We start from the raw sequence: 19,247 nt of genomic DNA, 5'->3' as shown, positions 1-19,247 counted from the left end.
CTTGTCTTCTTAGAGAGTCAAGGCTTGGGGGGCTGTCAAGAGGCAGGGGCCTGTTAAAGCCCACTGCAGCACTTCTTGTGTGATTTTGGGCTATTCAAAAATAAATTGTATTGTATTGTATAATACGAGTTGAACGTTGATGAGTATATGGAAGTAAGAATTTCACTGTATTCTGCATATGTGATAAGACTATAATGTAAAGTTACTGTGCCGCAAAACCATCCAAGTTTAAATGTATGTTTATGTTTTCCTGAGTTAACATCAAACCTTGCTCCCACAATGGCTGTCTTTTTTTTCCTACTTGAACGGTTTACGCAACCGTTAACTGTTACTATGTACTATAAAGTACATACATCAACACTCTGTGTGAAGCTGAGACCCCTATGCTGTGACGATGTCTCTTGAGTACAGAAATATTATTGGACCAGAAAGTAAGGATTGTAAATTTGGCTGCTCTCCCTTTCTATCCACCAGGCTAGAGGACTGAGAACAATGCAGTATTCACTGGTGTAGAATTCCACTTTGCTGTAATCTTCCTCCTGTTTTTTGGATCAGTATCAGTAAAAGGCATAGCGATGTCTCGAGCGCTCGTTTTCACATCCGCGGCTCCTGAGAGTTGCAGTAACCACAGCTTACTTTATATTTACTGTCATTCCCTTTTTTGAGATTGGTTTATGTTTTGTCGTTTTGTTCCGTTCAGTCGTTTAGGGCTCTTTTCTTATTTCGATCAGCAATTACCTAAGAGCCCCAGGTAGGACCCCAGGTGACACAGCGAGCTTGCAGTGGCATTGTCTCTCCGAGGCATCTTTAATTGTTCATCTCCCTTGTGCCATTTCCTTGGTTGGTTTGAAGTATTTACTCATTGACATTTTTGGGGTTTTTGACTTTTACTTTGCAGTTGATGGGTTTTTTAAAATTTGTATTTAGCGCTCTGATTTATTTAGGTTTCAGTTCTCTACATATTTTCGGTGGTTTTCTTTATTTTGGTATTTTTTTGTATTTTTATGTTCTTTTGGGGTTGACCTTTTGTAATTTTGAATATTTTGATTAATTTTTGTTTATTCGAATTAATAAACTGAATAAAAAATGGGTTTTGATAAAGGTATTTTTTTGTCCTTTACCAAACTGGGAGAATTCCACACTCTCCATACCCTGAATATATACTAATAAAAGGCAAAGCCCTCACTGACTGACTGACTGACTGTCTGACTCATCACTAATTCTCCAACTTCCCGTGTAGGTGGAAGGCTGAAATTTGACAGGCTCATTCCTTACAGCTTACTTACAAAAGTTAGGCAGGTTTCATTTCAAAATTCAAAGCGTAACGGTCATAACTGGAACCTCTTTTTTGTCCATATACTGTAATGGACTGCAGCTCGCTGGCCGTGGGAGGCGGAGTTGCGTATCGCGTCATCACGCCTCCCACGTAATCATGTGAACTGACTGTGAACGCAGTACGTACCCAAAGAGCGCTGAAGAAAACATTCATTACACAATTGAGAAGGCAGCGAAACAATAAGAAGCGAAGCACGGTGTAAACCGTAAGTTTAAATTAAGTTTATAGAAACGCTCCCGCTGCCGTTTGCAATACCATATTCGCGAGATACAAGTTTAATGAGAAGACACGAGGTATAAACGAGATTTGGATCACTTTGTAATGGAGTTAAAATTGCTGTAGCGAGAAACTTTGAAGTGCCAGGTCTTAGCTAACATTAAATAAAGCCGTGGACATCGCAACATCACACAAGAGAGCGGCTCACGTGAACTGACTGAACGCAGCACGTCGGAAACAAAGCACCGTGTAAACCTAAAGTTTAAATTAAGTTCATAGACCTACAAAAGGTTGCCATTGATTTGAGGCAAGATTGCAGTCTCAAGAGTGTGCTTGCACGGCTTGGTCATATTACAACCGGAATGCTGAACTGACAACATGGTATACAAAGAGAACTATAACAATCGTAATATGTATATATATATATATCTATATATATATATATATATATAGATATATATATATATATATATATATATATAGATATATCTATATATATAGATATATATAGATATATATAGATATATATATATATATATATATAGATATATAGATATATATAGATATATAGAGATATATATATAGATATATATATATATATATATATATATATATATATATATATATATATATATATATATATATATATATAATATAGATTTATATATATATATATATATATATATATATATATATATATATAATATAGATTTATATATATATATATATATATATATATATATATATATATATATAATATAGATTTATATATATATATATATAATATAGATTTATATATATATATATATATATATATATATATATATATATATATATAATATAGATTTATATATATATATATATATATAGATTTATATACAGTATATATATATATATATATATATATATATATATATATATATATATATAGATTTATAACCTCTTTAACACACTACTTCTCTGCTGCGAAGTGTGGGTATTTTGCTAGTAATACTATAAATGACATGTGTGAAGACTTGTGTTGCCCGTGAATTCATTTATGCAGAAGCCTGTGCATCTTAGGTGTGGTCTTTACACCTGTTCCCAGCACTCTCTCCATTTACCTTAACTTCTCCATCTCCACCTCTCACGTTTATAAGGCGCTTTCACCTTAAACACCAAAAAGCAACAAAGAAAACCCCAGTCTCCCAAGTCACAGGTGAGTGGAATCTACCTGATGGAGGCCAATTGTCCAAACAGCCCCTGCCTGGGTATTTTACAATGTGCCATGGTGGAGGGTCTTATATTGACTTCTAGTGAAATCCAATGGAGGTTTGATGTGGTCTGGTCACTCAGTGGGCCTGCAATAAGCTCAGAACTTGATCAAAATGAAAGACTAAAGTCAAGCACCCATTCAGGACAATGAAAAGGCAAAGTAAATAGAAAAGATTTAGCGACAGCTGAACAGAATAATTTAAAAATTAATATGAAGAGCAGCACTTTGCCACAGTGGTACCGCTACTGCCTTGCAATAAGAAGACCAGGGTTCATGTCCTGGGTCCTCCCTGTGTGGAGTTTGCATGTTCTCCCCATGTCGTGGTTGATGTGTGTGTGTGTGTTTGCCTGCAATGGACTGGTGCCCTGTGCCCTGTGCTAGCTGGCATAGACTCCAGCACCCCCCACATGACCCTGTTCAGGATTAAGTGGATTACAAAATGACCTCAATAGTCTCATCAGTAGATATAATGGGAGTACAATATGCTAAGGTAACGGTTCTCCAGAGCTGATGTGAATGCTGAGTTTGATAAAATGAGTTTTCATGTCTGATAACTAAAGGCTGGATTTTATTTTATTCACAAATGTGTAGCACAAATTCACTAAAAATATTAGGGATGCACCATCTGTTGGAATGACAATACAATGTAATTTATTACTAAAAATGTTTGTGATGTGAAATCTTTTGGAATGACAGATAGCAACTGAATAGTCACAACGACAGACACACGGACATTTATCCTTTTATTAAGGTGGATAGATTAACCAAAGGCCTCAGGCTTACTCTGTAACTACTTTGAAAGCATTTCATTTTTATTATTTAATGAAATATTTTCATACTCATATTTCAAAACAACAGCCAACAAAGGAGGGCCTTCTCCTTAAGACTTTTCAGATTTGCTCCAACTTTGTGGGCCAGCCTGTGCTGGACATATAAAGCCCCATTTTATAATTGCAGACATTTCACTCAAAGACCTCAATGGAGTGCTTCTTGCTGAAGGTTTGCTTGGAGAGCAGCAGATAACTGAAATTGACTGTGAACTGTAAGGACAGACGTCTACTCAAAGATGTTTCATACAGAGGCGTAGCTGGGATTTTCAGCTGCCGGGGAAAACTGAAGATTTTGCGCCCCCTCCTGTTTGTCAAAATGCAATGGGGAAGGGAAATTTGGTGCCCCCTGGATGCTGCGCCTGGGGACAGATGTCCTCCCTTGCCCAAAGCTATGCCACTGGTTTCCTATACTGAGCAAAAGTCAGGGCCATTACCCGGCCAGGACACCAGCCAGGTGCAAGGACCGAGGGAGAGAACACGGTTATCTCCCCTGTGACGCTAGAGGGCATCCCCCTCTGGGTTGCTGCTGCATCATGGATTCTCACAAGACATGCTGGGAGTTGGAGTCTCGAGCAGCCATGTTGGGTTCTGTGGGCACCACTAGGTGGGTGCTGCAGAGTCAATGGAGCCTTTTGAGGCAGCATCTCCTCCACACCCAGAAGTGCTGCCGGAAGAAGGTCAGGGAACACCTGGAGCACTTGTGGGTGCGCTATAAAAGGAGCCAGAGTCGGGAGGAGGTGGACAAAGCTTGCAAGGAGGAGTGGAAGTGAAAAGAGAAGAAGAAAGAAGGACCGTGCTGATTAGTACATTTAGTGCTTGGTACTGTGCTACTTGTGGGGGGGAAGCACTTCCCCGCTTAAATAAATGTGTGCTGTGTGCTAAAACTGGACTCTGTGTCTGTTGTGTCCGGGTTTGGGGAGCTGTACACCCCCTGGTGGTCCACAACATATTTTCTTTTATGTCTCAGTGTATAACTCACTTTATGATTTTAGGTTAGAATGACCAGCTGGAAATCTCTGCATGTCTCATTGATATTTCAAACCTGGAAGAGGGAACTCCACATCCACCTCATTTTGTCAAAGATAGACCTTCTTGTTATCCCAGCTTGTCCATCTAACACCCCATCTTTGTTGAGCTCGGCTCACTTTGGTCAACACCTGCCAAGTCAGTACTGTGAGAGAATAATTCAGAGGTAACAGTAATTTGTAGTGTACAGTAAAATAGATAAGCATTTGTTTCAGAAATATCACGAAGAGACTGCTGAAATGATTGTACACAAGCAGAATGTTCCAGAGGGATGGCTCAAGAAACTGGCTGATGTAATGTTCTTTCACTCACCAAGTAAGACTTGCTAATTGGCACATATAAAGTTTTCATAACAGAATAAGAGTTGCGTTCAGAGATATTGAAGAACAATGATATAATGTAGAAAGACTTTGATTTTAGGCTGGTTGTGTCTGTCTGGTCATATCTGTTAACCAAACAGAGTACGACATCCATCCATCCATTATCCAACCCGCTATATCCCAACTACAGGGTCATGGGGGTCTGCTGGAGCCAATCCCAGCCAACATAGGGTGCAAGGCAGGAAACAAACCCCCGGGCAGGGCGCCAGCCCACCGCAGAACAGAGTACGACATGAATGTGTTAATCAGCATTGTTCTGTAAAGCCAGTTATCAGTAAGTATGAGTGTCTGCCTTTAATTCTGTGACCATTCTGATCATGCTGTAACAGACGGCTGTGATGGATGCTCCTTCTTCCGCATGGGTTCTGCAAGAGTAATAAAGCACGCAATGAACAGTTTTTCTCCTGCCTGGTTTCTGACTCAAAGACGTTTTAACAGACTCGTTCTAGTAGAGGTGAAGTTTCTTTCTTTAATTAATATATTTGATTTCTACCACAGCAGAACCTTAAGGTGGTGATCAATGACCAGCTGTCGTTCAGGGACCATGTTGCTGAGGTCTCTTGGTTTTGCAGATTCATTCCATACAATATCCTTAAGATCATCCCGTATCTAACACTCCAGGTCCAGGGTTTGGTCATGTGTCATGTCTGGACTACTGTGACTCTCTGCTGGCAGGAAGCTTCTGTGGGTGATTCAGAATGCAGCAGCACATCTGGTGTTCACCCAGCTGTGGTGGGCGCATGTCACTTCTCTCTTTAAATCACATCACTGGGTACTTGTAGTGGCACATATTAGGTTCAAATCCTTGATGCTTGCCTACAGAGGAGTCAGTGGTTTGGCTCCACTATATATGAAGGAACTTGTGAGGTCCTCTGCTCCTTCCCAACCACTCAGGTCTGCTAGTGAACAGCGTATGGTGGTGCCAACTTTGTGTGTATCAAGTCTCAGTCTAGATTCTTTTCATTTGTAGCTCCTAGCTGGTGGATGGGGCTTCTTCTATACAGTATATCTACATAATTCTAAGGGCTGTCTCTCTGTCATGCAAAAACTTGTGAACTGCTGGGCCTTAAATCTTGATCTTGGTGTTAAAAGAGAGATAATGATGTGCTATGGACTACCTTGCCCACATAATTGTTCTTCAGGTCCTTCTCACAACAAGTGGTGGTGTGGCCACACACCAAGACTGGCAGTTTTTGGGCATGGAGCATTGCTGACAGCCACAGAACCGCTGCAACATCTACTGACAGTGAAACACATTGCACAAGCCAACTGATCATTTTCATTGCAAACATAAGGCAAAGGCAACCAAAAAATTGGAGGTGGGGGCTACCTCCACCACATGATTGGGCTTTGGGTCCTTATCGTGACAAATGATTACATGGCTACATGACATTGCTGACATGTATAGAAAAGCAGTGTCAGCGCGTGACGTGGCAAACAGGAAAAGAACAGTGGTGACATCTGCTGACCGTAAACATACTGCACTGACTGACTGATCGTTTTCATTGCAAATGCACGTCATACACTCAGAGTGCAAAGGACAGTCATACACATGCGGTGGATCTCCCATCAGGACATCCTGGATGACTTTTTCACCAATGAGCACCCTGACCCCCTTTTGATGAAATAATGGTGTATCTGCAAATTGAAATGACCAAGGGGGACTTCTCGATAAAATGAAATGATCGAGTATCCATGAGTGAATAAGTCTGAAAAGTGAGAAATACCATGCTGCACTAAACGACCTGATGTGGGCGCTACATTGGTAAAAGTGTGATCAGCTCTCTGTTAAGGAGCCAAGCCACCCAGGGGTCTTTTGGGGTCTTAATGTGGTCTTGTATACACACCGTTAGGGTATGAAAAGGGGGTGGCACCCTCTGTGGGGTGACCTGGGGTGCTGTGCTTCATAAGTGCACCTGACCCACCTTTATTCGAGGACTGGAGGTTCAAGTGTTTTATAGTTAAAGAATCACAGGTAAGTCAACATTTCATTCAATTTATTTGCTGAAAGTTTTCCAAACTCAATAAGTGCAGACTTTGAGTTAATAAAATTCTAAGTTTGTTACCAATTAAATCATTTTGATAATCAATTAATCAGTTAAGTATTTAATTGTTTCAACATTTAAAAAAAAAATGATATAAGTATAAAACCTTTTCCCTTATTTACTCCATTCTTTGTACCTATTGGGCCATAGCTTGTCCGTCTTGCTTTTGGATTTCCCGCAGCGACTGAATGCGGCCCTCATAGCCCGGCTTGCCTTCAAATTGTTCCGATTCAATCATCAAGTTGATATACTCGGCGACAGTTTGGATTTGCCTTTTTGCTCCCATTTTATTAATTTTCTGAAGATCCCTGTGCAGGTTTTGTATCAACGTGATCGCGGCTCCTTGATAAACGATGATTTCCGTCTGTAGACACGCAAGGATCTGGTCTGCTGTCATCACCTCGCCGTACTCTCGTTCAAATCTCTCCTTGACTTCCCGATACTCTTTCTTCTCTTTTGTAACTTCGTAGGTCCATTTGTATTTTTGGTCAAAATGAATTTTCCAGGTACATTTGTTGGGACAGATGTTGCAGTTGCCTTTGCTGTCATGTATGGGGAATCGGCCGTTTTCCTCATCTCGATCAGTAGAAAATGGAGATCCGCACTTGAACTGGCAGTTCATGCAATTTTTGACGTGATGGCCACTTGGAAGCGGTTCTCTGACAGATTTCGTAGTTTCGACTTCATACTCAAAATTTTCGCCTTCTTCCGTTTTATTCTGATGCTGTTCCAAAGCAAGTCTTGTTGCACGTAATTCATCGAGAGCACACAGGCAAGAATTGATCATAGTCCTCCATCCTTCTGTGGTGACCTCCAGCTGTTTCCTTTCTTTAAGCGCATTGTTAACTAAAGCCAGGCTTCTTGCTTTCGTTTGGCTTAAGAAAAGAAAAAAATTCTTGAGGCTGTGTGACCCCATCTGCCAGAAAATTTTTTCAAAACTGAAGCCGTCTTGCTCTTTGTTCCTTCCGCCGCTTGATTTTGAGCTACTGGCATACAAGGAGGAACTGTTGAATTTAAAAAAGACTGGGGTTCCATCTCCATCTTTGGCATAGGGCACCTTGGAGTTCCTGATGGCCTCTAGGACTGGGGGCTTCTGCGCGTCCGAGAAAGTGGTCAGGATAACCACATTCTGAGCAACGTCTTTCCCGAAGACAGAAGTGATGGCGTCAAAGATATACTGCTGGGTGTGGGTCACACGAGCTACGGAGGCTGGCGTCACGAAACAAATTGTGTCGATGTGATGGAAGATAGGATGCTGGGTAAAAAGATCCCGGATCAGCCTGGAGATGTTTTCATCTTCTTTGATTCCTTTAGTGCTTCCGAAACCTGGCGTGTCAATGATAGTGAGGGAGAACGGAATTTGAAAGCCCTCCATATGATGAATCGTGTAGGCAGTCACTTCCGAAGTCTGGCTTTCTGTTTGGGATCTCTTCAGTTCTTCTTCTTTCAGAATAAATCGGAAGTCATCCGCCCACTCGACTCCCAGTATGTAGTTGATCATGGCATTAATGAGCATGGTTTTGCCTGCCCCTGATGCCCCAACGACTAAAATGTTCTTGTTGGGTTTCGACCCTCGTTCTCCGAAGGAGGCTTTTCTAAGATGTCCACTTGCATTCAAGTTCCTCTCTTCTAGAGAGAGCTCAAATAACTGTGGCTTCTTTGAAGAATTTTGGAATGTCATGGGGCGACTCATGTGATTACAGATTTGCAAGGCGAGCTCACTGGTGACATGATTACATATGGTCTCATCATTGGCCAGTTTAGTTTCATTTTTACAGCTGTCCTCAATGGAAGAATCAAGGGTTTCAGAACTCTCATAACCCAACATTTTGGATTCATCACATTCTTCGGACTGAGAATGTTCATTTTCTGCATCATATTCATCGGCAGAGAGTTCCTCATGTGGTGAGGGATGTGCAGTTAATGATAACTTCTCATTGTTGCCTGTTTTCGGTATCACAATGTCACTTGTTTCACTTGCTTGACTGACTCCAGGTAGGCACACTGCCGAGGACTTGAACTCATAACGTTGATCAGGAAGTAGGCCGCCAACACAAAGATGTTCCTCCTTCCCTTTGGTTTCAGCGGTGTTCCACGTTTCTTGTGGCAAGGCTCTGTAATGGACTCTGTAGTTGAGGATGTTAGCACACCCTTTTTTGGGAGCTTGCATCTGAAGGGTCACCCCATCACTGGCCTTATGGGTAATCTGGACTGGCCCAGGCTTTGTTGGAGGCTCATAGTCTGTGCTTTGCAGCACACCTTCCTCATAGAAGTAGACCGTTACCCCAGGATGGTCCTTGTTTGGGACTGAAGCGATCGCAAATTTTGTCATTTTAGAGTTTTTGTTTGCCTCGACAAACTCCGCAAAGAATCGAGCGCACTTCCGGGCCTTTTTGCCACCTGAGCTTGCCTGAAACCACTGCTGGCCCACTTGATTTGTGTAATCATAGGGCTCTGACTGTTGATCTGCCATTGTTTCGTCTGTTTGCCGAGCACAGTACTTCTCCAGCTCCGACAGATACGGTTCTTCCTGATCCAGTGAAGTGAACACAAAGCACAGCAAATACTCTGCGTCTGGGTTTAAAACCTCCTCTTCCAGCTGTTTTTCTGAGGACATGATCCGCAGACCATTGAAGTGTTTCAGGTACGACTGAATGGTGGTCATCTCCTTCGTCTTGTCATTTATCCAGGCATCTAATGAGTTTTTACTTAACGGAGACCGCTCCCTGGCAGCCAGAATTTGTTGAAGAACGTTTTCTTCCTTTTCACTTCTGCGGGCGAGTGGAACCAACCTTGACAAGCTCCTCTGCAAGCACAATTTGTACTCCTGGCACAACTTTCTGAAATGTTGGAACTTCTTCTTAAGTAGTGGAAATGTGTGCACAACGTCATCTGTCATCATGTCAGTGCTTCTTGCCTCACACTCCTCCAGGTGGTTAAAAACTCCCTGCAAGGACTCGACTAAACCTTCACGAAGCTCTCGACCAGCTTTTGGAGCTTTGGGGTCCACCATTGTCAGGGGTTGCAGCCACACTTTGATAGGCGCTACTTTCTGATCATTTTCAGGAGGTATGTTTTTCAGGGAGTGATACAAATCGTAGGCCTCCATGAACGTCAAGGTCTCTTTGGGAAGCCTCAAATCAGTGAAGGCCCTGCATCTGACTCTCTCAACAATTACCGTTTCATGGACATTACACTTCAGGCCTTGATTTACTGTGCTCATGAGATTATTTTTGACCAACTTTGTTAACTTATCTTGGAGGTCTTCTTTCTCCTCAGACTGAAGAACGTCAAGATGAAAAACCAGGAAAACCTGCACTCCATACATCAACCCCATGACGACATGCGTGGCAGAGCCCTCTTTTGTGACATCTACACAGGAGCCTTTGTTTGGTTTCAGCTGCTCCATCACTAACTCTTCATATCTCGTTGAGGCCTGGTAATGCAAAGTCACCTGCACGCCTTTCCTAAACGCATTTCTATATTTCCAGTATCTGGCAGAACCTTGGAGATCAATCAACTCACTCAGAACACTGGCTTGGAGAGACGCGGGAAGACGAAGGGCTGCATCTTTTTTCTTGATGGAGTCTGAAGGACTCAAACTGCTTTTGCGGGTGCGTTGTGGCTTAACATTAACAGCTTTCTCCAGGGCTTCAGGGGGCCAAAGTGTGATATCTGAAAGAAAATGGACAGTGCATACCATGACAGAGCTTTAGAATCTTTGATTTAATTACTGTAACATAAAAGTGTACACCTGCATCAAACAGTACAACCTCCCCCTAGAAACATTAGAGCAAAACTGGGCTATTGGGATGGCGTACACTTTATATACAGAAAGAAAAAGAGACAGAGTGAGAGGAGAGAATCATTAACCAAAACACTAGAGGGCAGTGGTGGGCATTGGTGGGCAAAAATGGCAAATGTATCCATTGAAAATGAAATCTACAACACAGTAAAATGTTCAGAAAGTGAAGGGGTCTGAATACTTTCTATATCCACTGTATATTTCATTTTTAAAATAGGATAACTGAATACAATAATCAAAATGAAACATCACATTTCAGAGCAGCCATCTGGCAGTGGCGTAGCTAGGGGTGGGCAGGCGGAGGGAGTGGTCTGCCCTGGGCCGCACATTTTTGGGGGCGGCATTATTGGCCAAAAGGCTCAGTACAGTTCGTGTGTAAGCAGCTGGGTTCTGCAAAATATCACTCATGAATGAAAATAGTAAAATCCTCTAATTTTAATCCACAAATGCTTCAAAAATGATTTTCAGACTGTCCTTCTATGACGGCATCAGACACAGCAGTTAAAAAATTTATGAGGCAATAACAAAAATAAACAAACATTATGCCAATAAAAACTTATAGGACGATAAACAACTAATTTACAATTTATAATTTCGTTTCGTTATCAGTCCGAATGCGTTCTTGCTCTGCGTAGAAAACCTCCCCAGCTATCACTTGTACAGTACGCTAGTTCTGGTATTCACAGCGTAATTATATTAAACTAATAATTAGAACATGGCTTATCAGTGCGTCAATATTATATTCTTGTCTAGCTGTTGCTTATAAATGATTATATATGAAAAATTATTTTTGTTTCTCTATATATGAATAAATCTATGCAAAATTTATCTTAATTTTTCTCTACAAGTCATTTTAATTTTGTATTTAAATAGGTTAACATATTGGCATGGCATGGTGGCGCAGTGGTAGCGCTTCTGCCTCGCAGTAAGGAGACCTGTGGTTCGCTTCCCGGGTCCTCCCTGCGTGGAGTTTGCATGTTCTCCTCGTGTCTGCGTGGGTTTCCTCCTACAGTCCAAAGACATGCAGGTTAGGTGCATTGGCGATCTTAAATTGTCCTTAGTGTGTGCTTAGTATGTGTGTGTGTGTGCCCTGTCTGGGGTTTGTTTCCTGCCTTGCGCCCTTTGTTGGCTGGGATTGGCTCCAGCAAACCCCTAGCGAGTTGGATAATGGATGGATGGATATTCAGATATGTTGGAGGGTGGCAAATTAATAATAATTAATTAATAAAAAATTAATAAACACAGGAGCGCCACAGGGCTGTGTGCTTAGCCCCCTCTTGTATTCCTTGTTTACCCACGACTGTGTTGCAAAACACGGCACAAACACCATCATAAAGTTTGCAGACGACACAACCATCATAGGCCTTATCACTGACAATGATGAGACGGCCTACAGAGAGGAGGTGCTGGCATTGAGTAATTGGTGCCTGGATAACAACTTGTCTCTTAACGTCAGCAAAACCAAGGAGATGATCGTAGACTATCGGAAACAACAAGGCAGAGAACACCAGGCCATCTACATCAGCGGTGTAGAAGTTGAAAGGGTTAACAGCTTCAAGTTCCTCGGAGTAAACATCACCAAGGATCTCTCATGGACCCTTCACATAGACACTGTGGTCAAGAAAGCTCGCCAGCGGCTCTACTTCCTGAGGAGGCTGAGGAAGTTTGGCATGAATGCCAACATCACCTCAAACTTTTACAGGAGTGTGGTCGAGAGTCTGCTGATGGGCTGCATTACCGTCTGGTATGGGAGCTGCTCTGCCAGCAGCCGGAAATCACTACAGAGAGTGGTGAAGGCAGCAGAGCACATCACGGGCAAGAGTCTCCCTGCCATTGAAGACATTTACCTCCACCGGTGCTTGAGAAAGACAAACAGCATCATAAAGGACCACAGCCATCCATCACACCAGCTGTTCTCCTTGTTACCGTCTGGCAGACGATACAGGAGTCTGGCTACTCGGACTACAAGACTTAAGAACAGTTTCTACCACCAGGCCATTCGACTCCTCAACAACAACACCTGAACACTTACATACACTTACATTACACCTACATTACATCTACAGTACATTGCACTACTCACACACAAACTGTACCTGCACACACTCTGAATACTGACTGGAACATGCATCTGCACTTTATGGAATATGCAGCTGTACTTATAAAACATTATCTGTGCAATAACTGTCATTTGTACTTGCTGCTCATTCAACTCATATTGCTCAATAACTTCTTTTAAAATGTACACATTTTATTTTATATGGCTTGTCTATTTTTAACTTGTAATCTTTTTAAATTATTTTTTTAGCTTTATTGGATCTAGGCTGAGTGACTTGTTTTTCTCGTCATACACATTTCATTGTATGTTGAACCCTGTGTTAACCTATATATGACAAATAAACCTAAACCTAAACCTAAATTGAAGCACCGACCCGCCCCGAGCGGCACAAACTCGAATTACGCCACTGCCATGTTGACATTTTCTAACTTGTTTTTTTGATTTTCTCTCTTCTTGCAATCAGGTGTAGACGTAACATATAGAAACACCTGACGCTCACTCAGATGGCTTACCTTGGATGATTGCATCAGAACACGAGTCATATAGGCCCCCAAGTTTGAACGGCCGACTCAGGGCGGGTAGCTCCAAGCATTTCACCTTTTTCTGAGACATCTGGGCCTGTTAAGTAATAGAAAACAGAAGCTTGAAACGATATAACAACACGAAAATGACGGCTTCCATGGTAAATACAGACATTAAACACAAATCTCAGACATCTTTTTACAGCTGGTGGTGCACACAGATTCACCAAATTCCCAGCAGCCTTCATCTCCCTTTTTGTCTGATGTATGAACTTTTTTCGAAGTATTTTGGTTTTCCTTCACGTCACAAAGATGCGGTGTTAGGTTACCATTATGGTTTGCTCTTTCATGGATTGGAACCTCATCCAGGGCTGGTCCTCGTTTTGTCCCCAATGTTATACAACCTGACTTAGAAAACGCAAATTCTAAGATTTTTCAGATGGAAAACTGGGGTACAGTGAGACCTCTGTTCATCAGCTCCTCTCTTTCTGAGTAATCCGGTATACAAGCATTTTTCCGTCATGAAATCTGTCTCCATACACGAGTAGTTACTCGGAACCCAAGCGTTTTCGAACACAATCAAGCATGCATGGTTTGCGCAGCGTCAGTTAGACAAAGGAATCTCGAGTCGGTCTGAGCCCATCCTTCGCCAAATTAATATGCGAGTTATTTTATTGCGAACACGTTAGCAGTTTTTGGTGTATTTTACTGTTGAGTTACAAAAGAGGCCAAAGAAAGCATTAAAGGATGCATCCATGAAGAAATTAGTGAACATAACCATAGAACTGAAAAAAGAGATCATTAAAAAACATGAAGATGGTGTTCGTGTGGCTGATCTGGCAGGGCAATACAGCAAAGCAACGTCGACAGTATGTACCATTCTTAAAGAGAAAGAGAGATTCAAGAGTGCTGATGTGGCAAAAGGTGTTAAAGTGTTAATGAAACAAAGAACCAAAGCAACCGATGATATTGAAAAGCTGTTGCTAGTGTGGATAAACCAGAAACAGTTAGTGGGTGACAGCATATCTGAGGCGATCAGATGTGAAAACGCAAGGGAGTTGCATGCTGATCTCATTAAGACAACTGCTGGAACGAGTGATTCAGAAGCGAGCAGCGGATGGTTTGAGAAGTTTAAAAAAAGATAGTGGCATTCACAGTGGCATAAAGCATGGCGAAGCTGCGAGCTCAGATAAAGTTGTACCCCTGAACCTTACCTTATATGTAACTTTATTATCTTTATATATACACAACTAGCAGTCCCCTGTGGCTCCGCCCACATACTAGTGAAACAAGACAGCGAGGAGGGTCCCGCCCGGCTCCCCACTCCTGATGTCATGCATCCCTCTCCCCTCGGCCCCCAGCCACTGTCTCGGATTAGCGTGAATATATCACTCCTGCAAGCGAACTGTGATACTTGGTACAAAAAGACAAGTCACAAAGTCAACCGGAATGTTCAAGCAAATTCTAGAAAAAAACCCGATCTAAATCCGTTAAGTAGTTCTCTCATTCGCTAGCTAAACGGAGGCCCCGCCTCCCTCCCCTCCCCTCGGCCCACTGCGTGTCTCTCAGGTTCGCGCAATTAACTTCCATACCGCAAGCGAACTATGAGAGCGCAATGAGAGAAGTCATGAAATTAACTGGAATGTTCAAGCAAATTCTAGAAAAAAAAACCCGATCTAAATCCGTTAAGTAGTTCTCTCATTCGCTAGCTAAACTGAGGCCCCGCCTCCCTCCCCTCCCCTCGGCCCACTGCGTGTCTCTCAGGTTCGCGCAATTAACTTCCATACCGCAAGCGAACTATGAGAGCGCAATGAGAGAAGTCATGAAATCAACTGGAATGTTCAAGCAAATTCTAGAAAAAAAAACCCGATCTAAATCCGTTAAGTAGTTCTCTCGTGAAAAGCAGACAGACATACAGACAGACAGAGGTTGGATGTTTTTTTATATATATATATATATATATATATATATATATATATATATATATATATATATATATGTATATATATATATACACTTGGGGGCTCAGCCCCCTGCTCGCTTTGCTCGCCCACCCCCAGGTTTGATTTACCAGATATACTGCACAATTTAAAGAGATTGTTATTTTCATGGGAATTGTTACATATGCATTATTTTCATTTTTCCTTTAAAACTTTTGTAAAAACAATACTTGTCTTTCATTTTCAGTCCCAGGCGTGGTTACATCTCTTTCTCGCAGGATGTATAACGCTGTTCGCGTTGCTTTGGGTGCGGCTGAACGCACGCTAAGGAGATGCCGTCGGATCATCTGTTGTCTTTCTGCTGCTGGCGAGCCGCGTGTTCTGCTTGTCTCGCTGCCCATCGATCATTTCAAAGCCTGTACAGCAGCTGTCCTCTTGCCACCTCATGTCTCTGCCACTCGCGTTGTGAACGGGGAGAGGGGGGGTTTGGGTGGCTGAACGCACACTAAGGAGAAGCGGTCGGATCATCTTCTGGCTTTCTGCCACTGGCGAGCTGCGTGTTTTGCTTGTCGCTTGTCGTTGTTTTAAGAGCTGGGTGCGAGTTAATGCGTCTCTCATGGGACTTCAAATTGTCTTCCGAGAAGATCACGTCTCGTCTCCCTAGTCTCCCTCTGAAAGGATTTTTTTTTATAATAGAGAGACAGTATATTTAGAGAGAGAGATAAATAAATAAAAATGCATTAATTGACCCACTATATACAACGTATGTTTATCAACAGTTCTGGGTTGTGAGACGGATTAATGAAATCTGCATTATTTCTTATGGGAAAATTTGTTCCGGAATACGAGCATTTCTGTTCACGAGTCACTTTCTAGAAGGTTCCAATGTACGGTTATGGTTCTATTTTTCCACATCTTTTATGGATTCATTTATCATTCATTTCATATCCTTTTATAAGTTTCTGAAAATGGAGAATCCATGTATCACATTTATTTTTTCCAGAAAACAACCATTAAAATTGTCAATACAAATAACATCTTATCTTTTTTTTTGTGGATGCCACCATTTTTATCGTGAATACAGCAAAAAGTGTATTAAGGCTTTAAAATAAACAAACCAGACCAGGAACTCGCTGAATCTGCCTCCCAAAATAGGCCTTACCCAGGCAACCAGACCCAAACTTTACCAGCAGGCTTTGGCCTATTTGGGCTCTAAAAATGGGGAACAGACTTTTAAATTTAAAAAAAAAAATCAAAATGTCCAACTGTATGAATAATGCCCTGTTGGGAGGTGAAGACCCACCTCAGAGTCCAAAGTACACGCCACTTCGATGGCAGAGATGGCATCCCTTTGTGCAAATATCATGAACTTGAAGGAGTGTATGCCCCTTGGTGTACAGAGTGCACCCACTTTTACTTTCATTAACGGTGGCCACTCATTATTATCATAGTTTGACAGCTGGTGGTTGGTCCCCCTCAATGTCTGAGATACATCCAACAGCTGAACCACGGAGCAATATTTCGCTAAAGTTTGAAAATGTTTTAAATTGCAGTTTATTGGCAGAAGCCACTAAATATAATGAGCAGCAGTTTTACAGCAGAAGTGACGTTACAGAACCTCACATCTATTACTACACATTAACCACACAAACCCCTTACCCTAACAGTACTGACCCCTAACCCTAAATTACCCTAATCTTATTGCAGTCAAACCCTACAGTGACCTACGGCTCTGTACTTGGATGTTATTGGGGTATCTGGAGCGGCGCGCCCCTTACCTTTCATAAATGGCGCCCCTCAGGTGACTCCGCCCTTTTTGTCGCTGTGCTTGTTGATAAACTCACGTATATCGCTACGTTCCTTTCTCTATTATTTGACCCAATTCCGGGCATACACGTGCGATTTCGGAACAATTTTAAGACCGACCCGCAGTCACCGACTGATTTTCTAAAAGTCGGCCTGAAATTCAGCTTCATCGGCCGTTGTTTCACGTGCAGTTTGAGAGGGATTTGCAATGCCAGAATGTGACAGAATGACAGGCAATTGTCTGCTGTCGCTATAAAAATTCATTGCGCCTCGATCTCACTATTTTGTACTTTGGGTATTGCTGTTGTCAGACCCATTTTCACGTTTTTGGTTTTAAAAAGCTAACGCTCATATAAGCAACAGACATACAACGAAATATTCAATGACAGGTGCGTCTTAGGAAACGTTCTCTTAAAATACCACGAAAGAACCTGAAATAAACACAAGAGTTAATGAAACAGATTACATGTACCTCCGGTGCTCTCTAAAACAGATGGACTCAAACACCCGCGTTTCCAGTTTCACTTTTTTCATTTCTTTTTACTTTCAGAACATAACAAGCAATGCAACTATGTTACTTTTTTGAGTAAAGTTTTATTGCAAAATAATGTAAATTGTTAAAACTGTCAGTGGGGGGCCATGTATTCGTATAGTCTGATCCCCCCCAGGTCGTGGCGTGTCAATCTGTCCAAACGTGCTCGTTCAGTCAGGGCATATAAACGACTGGCGACTCGATTGTGCGGTCATTTGAACACGATTTCTAAAAATCGCACAGTGTATGCCCGGCATAACGCGCTCTATCCCCATCTAGCGGTGTAACCAAGAACACAACAAACAGAAATTATTTATTTTCAATTTACAGTATTTCAGAGCTTTACCGCGTTAAGCCCAAACAGCAGCCAGCTGGAGGGTACCAACTACTTGAACCTTACGGGTTTTCACTATAAAAACGGCATGAGATTGCAGGCCCATTCTAGTTACAAACGGTGTCTCTCACTCGTATTAGTCGCTATAATAAGTACTACAATGAGACCATTAAAATTCAAAACGCGTATTTACTTAAATTCCATGAAATGTATCTGCATTCAAACATACTTACAGTTCAGGAAAATTAGATCAGGATATCCTGTTCAGGGATCGCACAATAATAACAGAAAGCTGCTCTGTAGGTTAACGCGATGGCGAGCGCCACAAACTGACTGGAGAGACGCGGCGGCCGGGGGCGCTCAGCGCGCACTTTCGCTTTCCTCGCTTAACTTTCGTTTCCTCGGCTTTAGCTGTCATGTGCGTGCGCTCTGAGCCACGAAGCTGCGGCTTGATGTGTATAGAAAACGTAAGAACGTTAATAGAACGTAAGTAATTACATTAATAAACAAATGCATTCTGTGAATAAAAAGTGTCCTAGAATGTGAACGACAAGCTTTACTTCTCTGTCAAGGGGCAGGAATAAAAACTAAAGCGCATGCGCGCGTCAATTTGCAGTTTCTAATATTGGTCTGGGAACTGTCCGCTCATTGGCGAACTTGCTTGATACTGAGTGCCCCTCGTTGTCCATAGCGTGTTGTCGTAATTTCTACACTTTGACAACCTGTGCGTTGTTTTTTGTTTATTAGGGCAGTAGCGTAGCGTGGGTGTCAGCCGCCCGGGGCGGAGGAACATTCCGCCGCTCCCTTATTTAGGTATGGTTCAAATTTTTACAAGATATTATTATTATTTATTGTGAAATTTTGCCGCCCCCTAAAAGTGCCGCCTGAGGCGGGCCTCCCCTGCCTCCCCTGCCGCCCCCACTACGCTACGCCACTGTAATAGGGGTACGGTATGCGTCACCTATCGGTGTCACAAGCGCGCGCCTCTGCAATAACAATAACAGCACCCCTTTGTGTACATACTGCGGACAGTAAAAGCAACGCACACACCTTGGTGTTTTACTTTCATTAACGGCGCCCACTCATTATCATCACCCGGGTTCCTCTTGGTGTTTGGAGCACACGCCCCTCAACTTACATAAACGACGCCACTTACAGTGCA

The 19,247-nt window shown here is 42.2% G+C and overlaps 1 protein-coding gene across 1 annotated transcript; it reads right to left on the bottom strand.

Moving 5' to 3' along the window:
- Window positions 1–7,023: 7,023 nt before the first annotated feature.
- Window positions 7,024–18,643, bottom strand: LOC114667562 (uncharacterized). The gene is made up of 3 exons (XM_051920663.1): window positions 18,319–18,643; window positions 13,465–13,570; window positions 7,024–10,763 (listed from the first exon to the last, which is right to left on the bottom strand). Exons 2-3 carry the CDS (start codon window positions 13,562–13,564, stop codon window positions 7,225–7,227), a joined length of 3,639 nt encoding a protein of 1,212 aa, XP_051776623.1. The 5' UTR covers window positions 13,565–13,570; window positions 18,319–18,643; the 3' UTR covers window positions 7,024–7,224.
- Between the last annotated feature and the right edge of the window lie 604 nt (window positions 18,644–19,247).

The sequence above is a fragment of the Erpetoichthys calabaricus genome, chromosome 17, assembly GCF_900747795.2.
Source record: "Erpetoichthys calabaricus chromosome 17, fErpCal1.3, whole genome shotgun sequence".
Taxonomy (NCBI): Eukaryota; Metazoa; Chordata; class Cladistia; order Polypteriformes; family Polypteridae; genus Erpetoichthys; species Erpetoichthys calabaricus.
The sequence above is the reverse complement of the archived record's forward strand: the minus strand, read 5'-3'. Positions and strand labels throughout refer to the sequence as shown.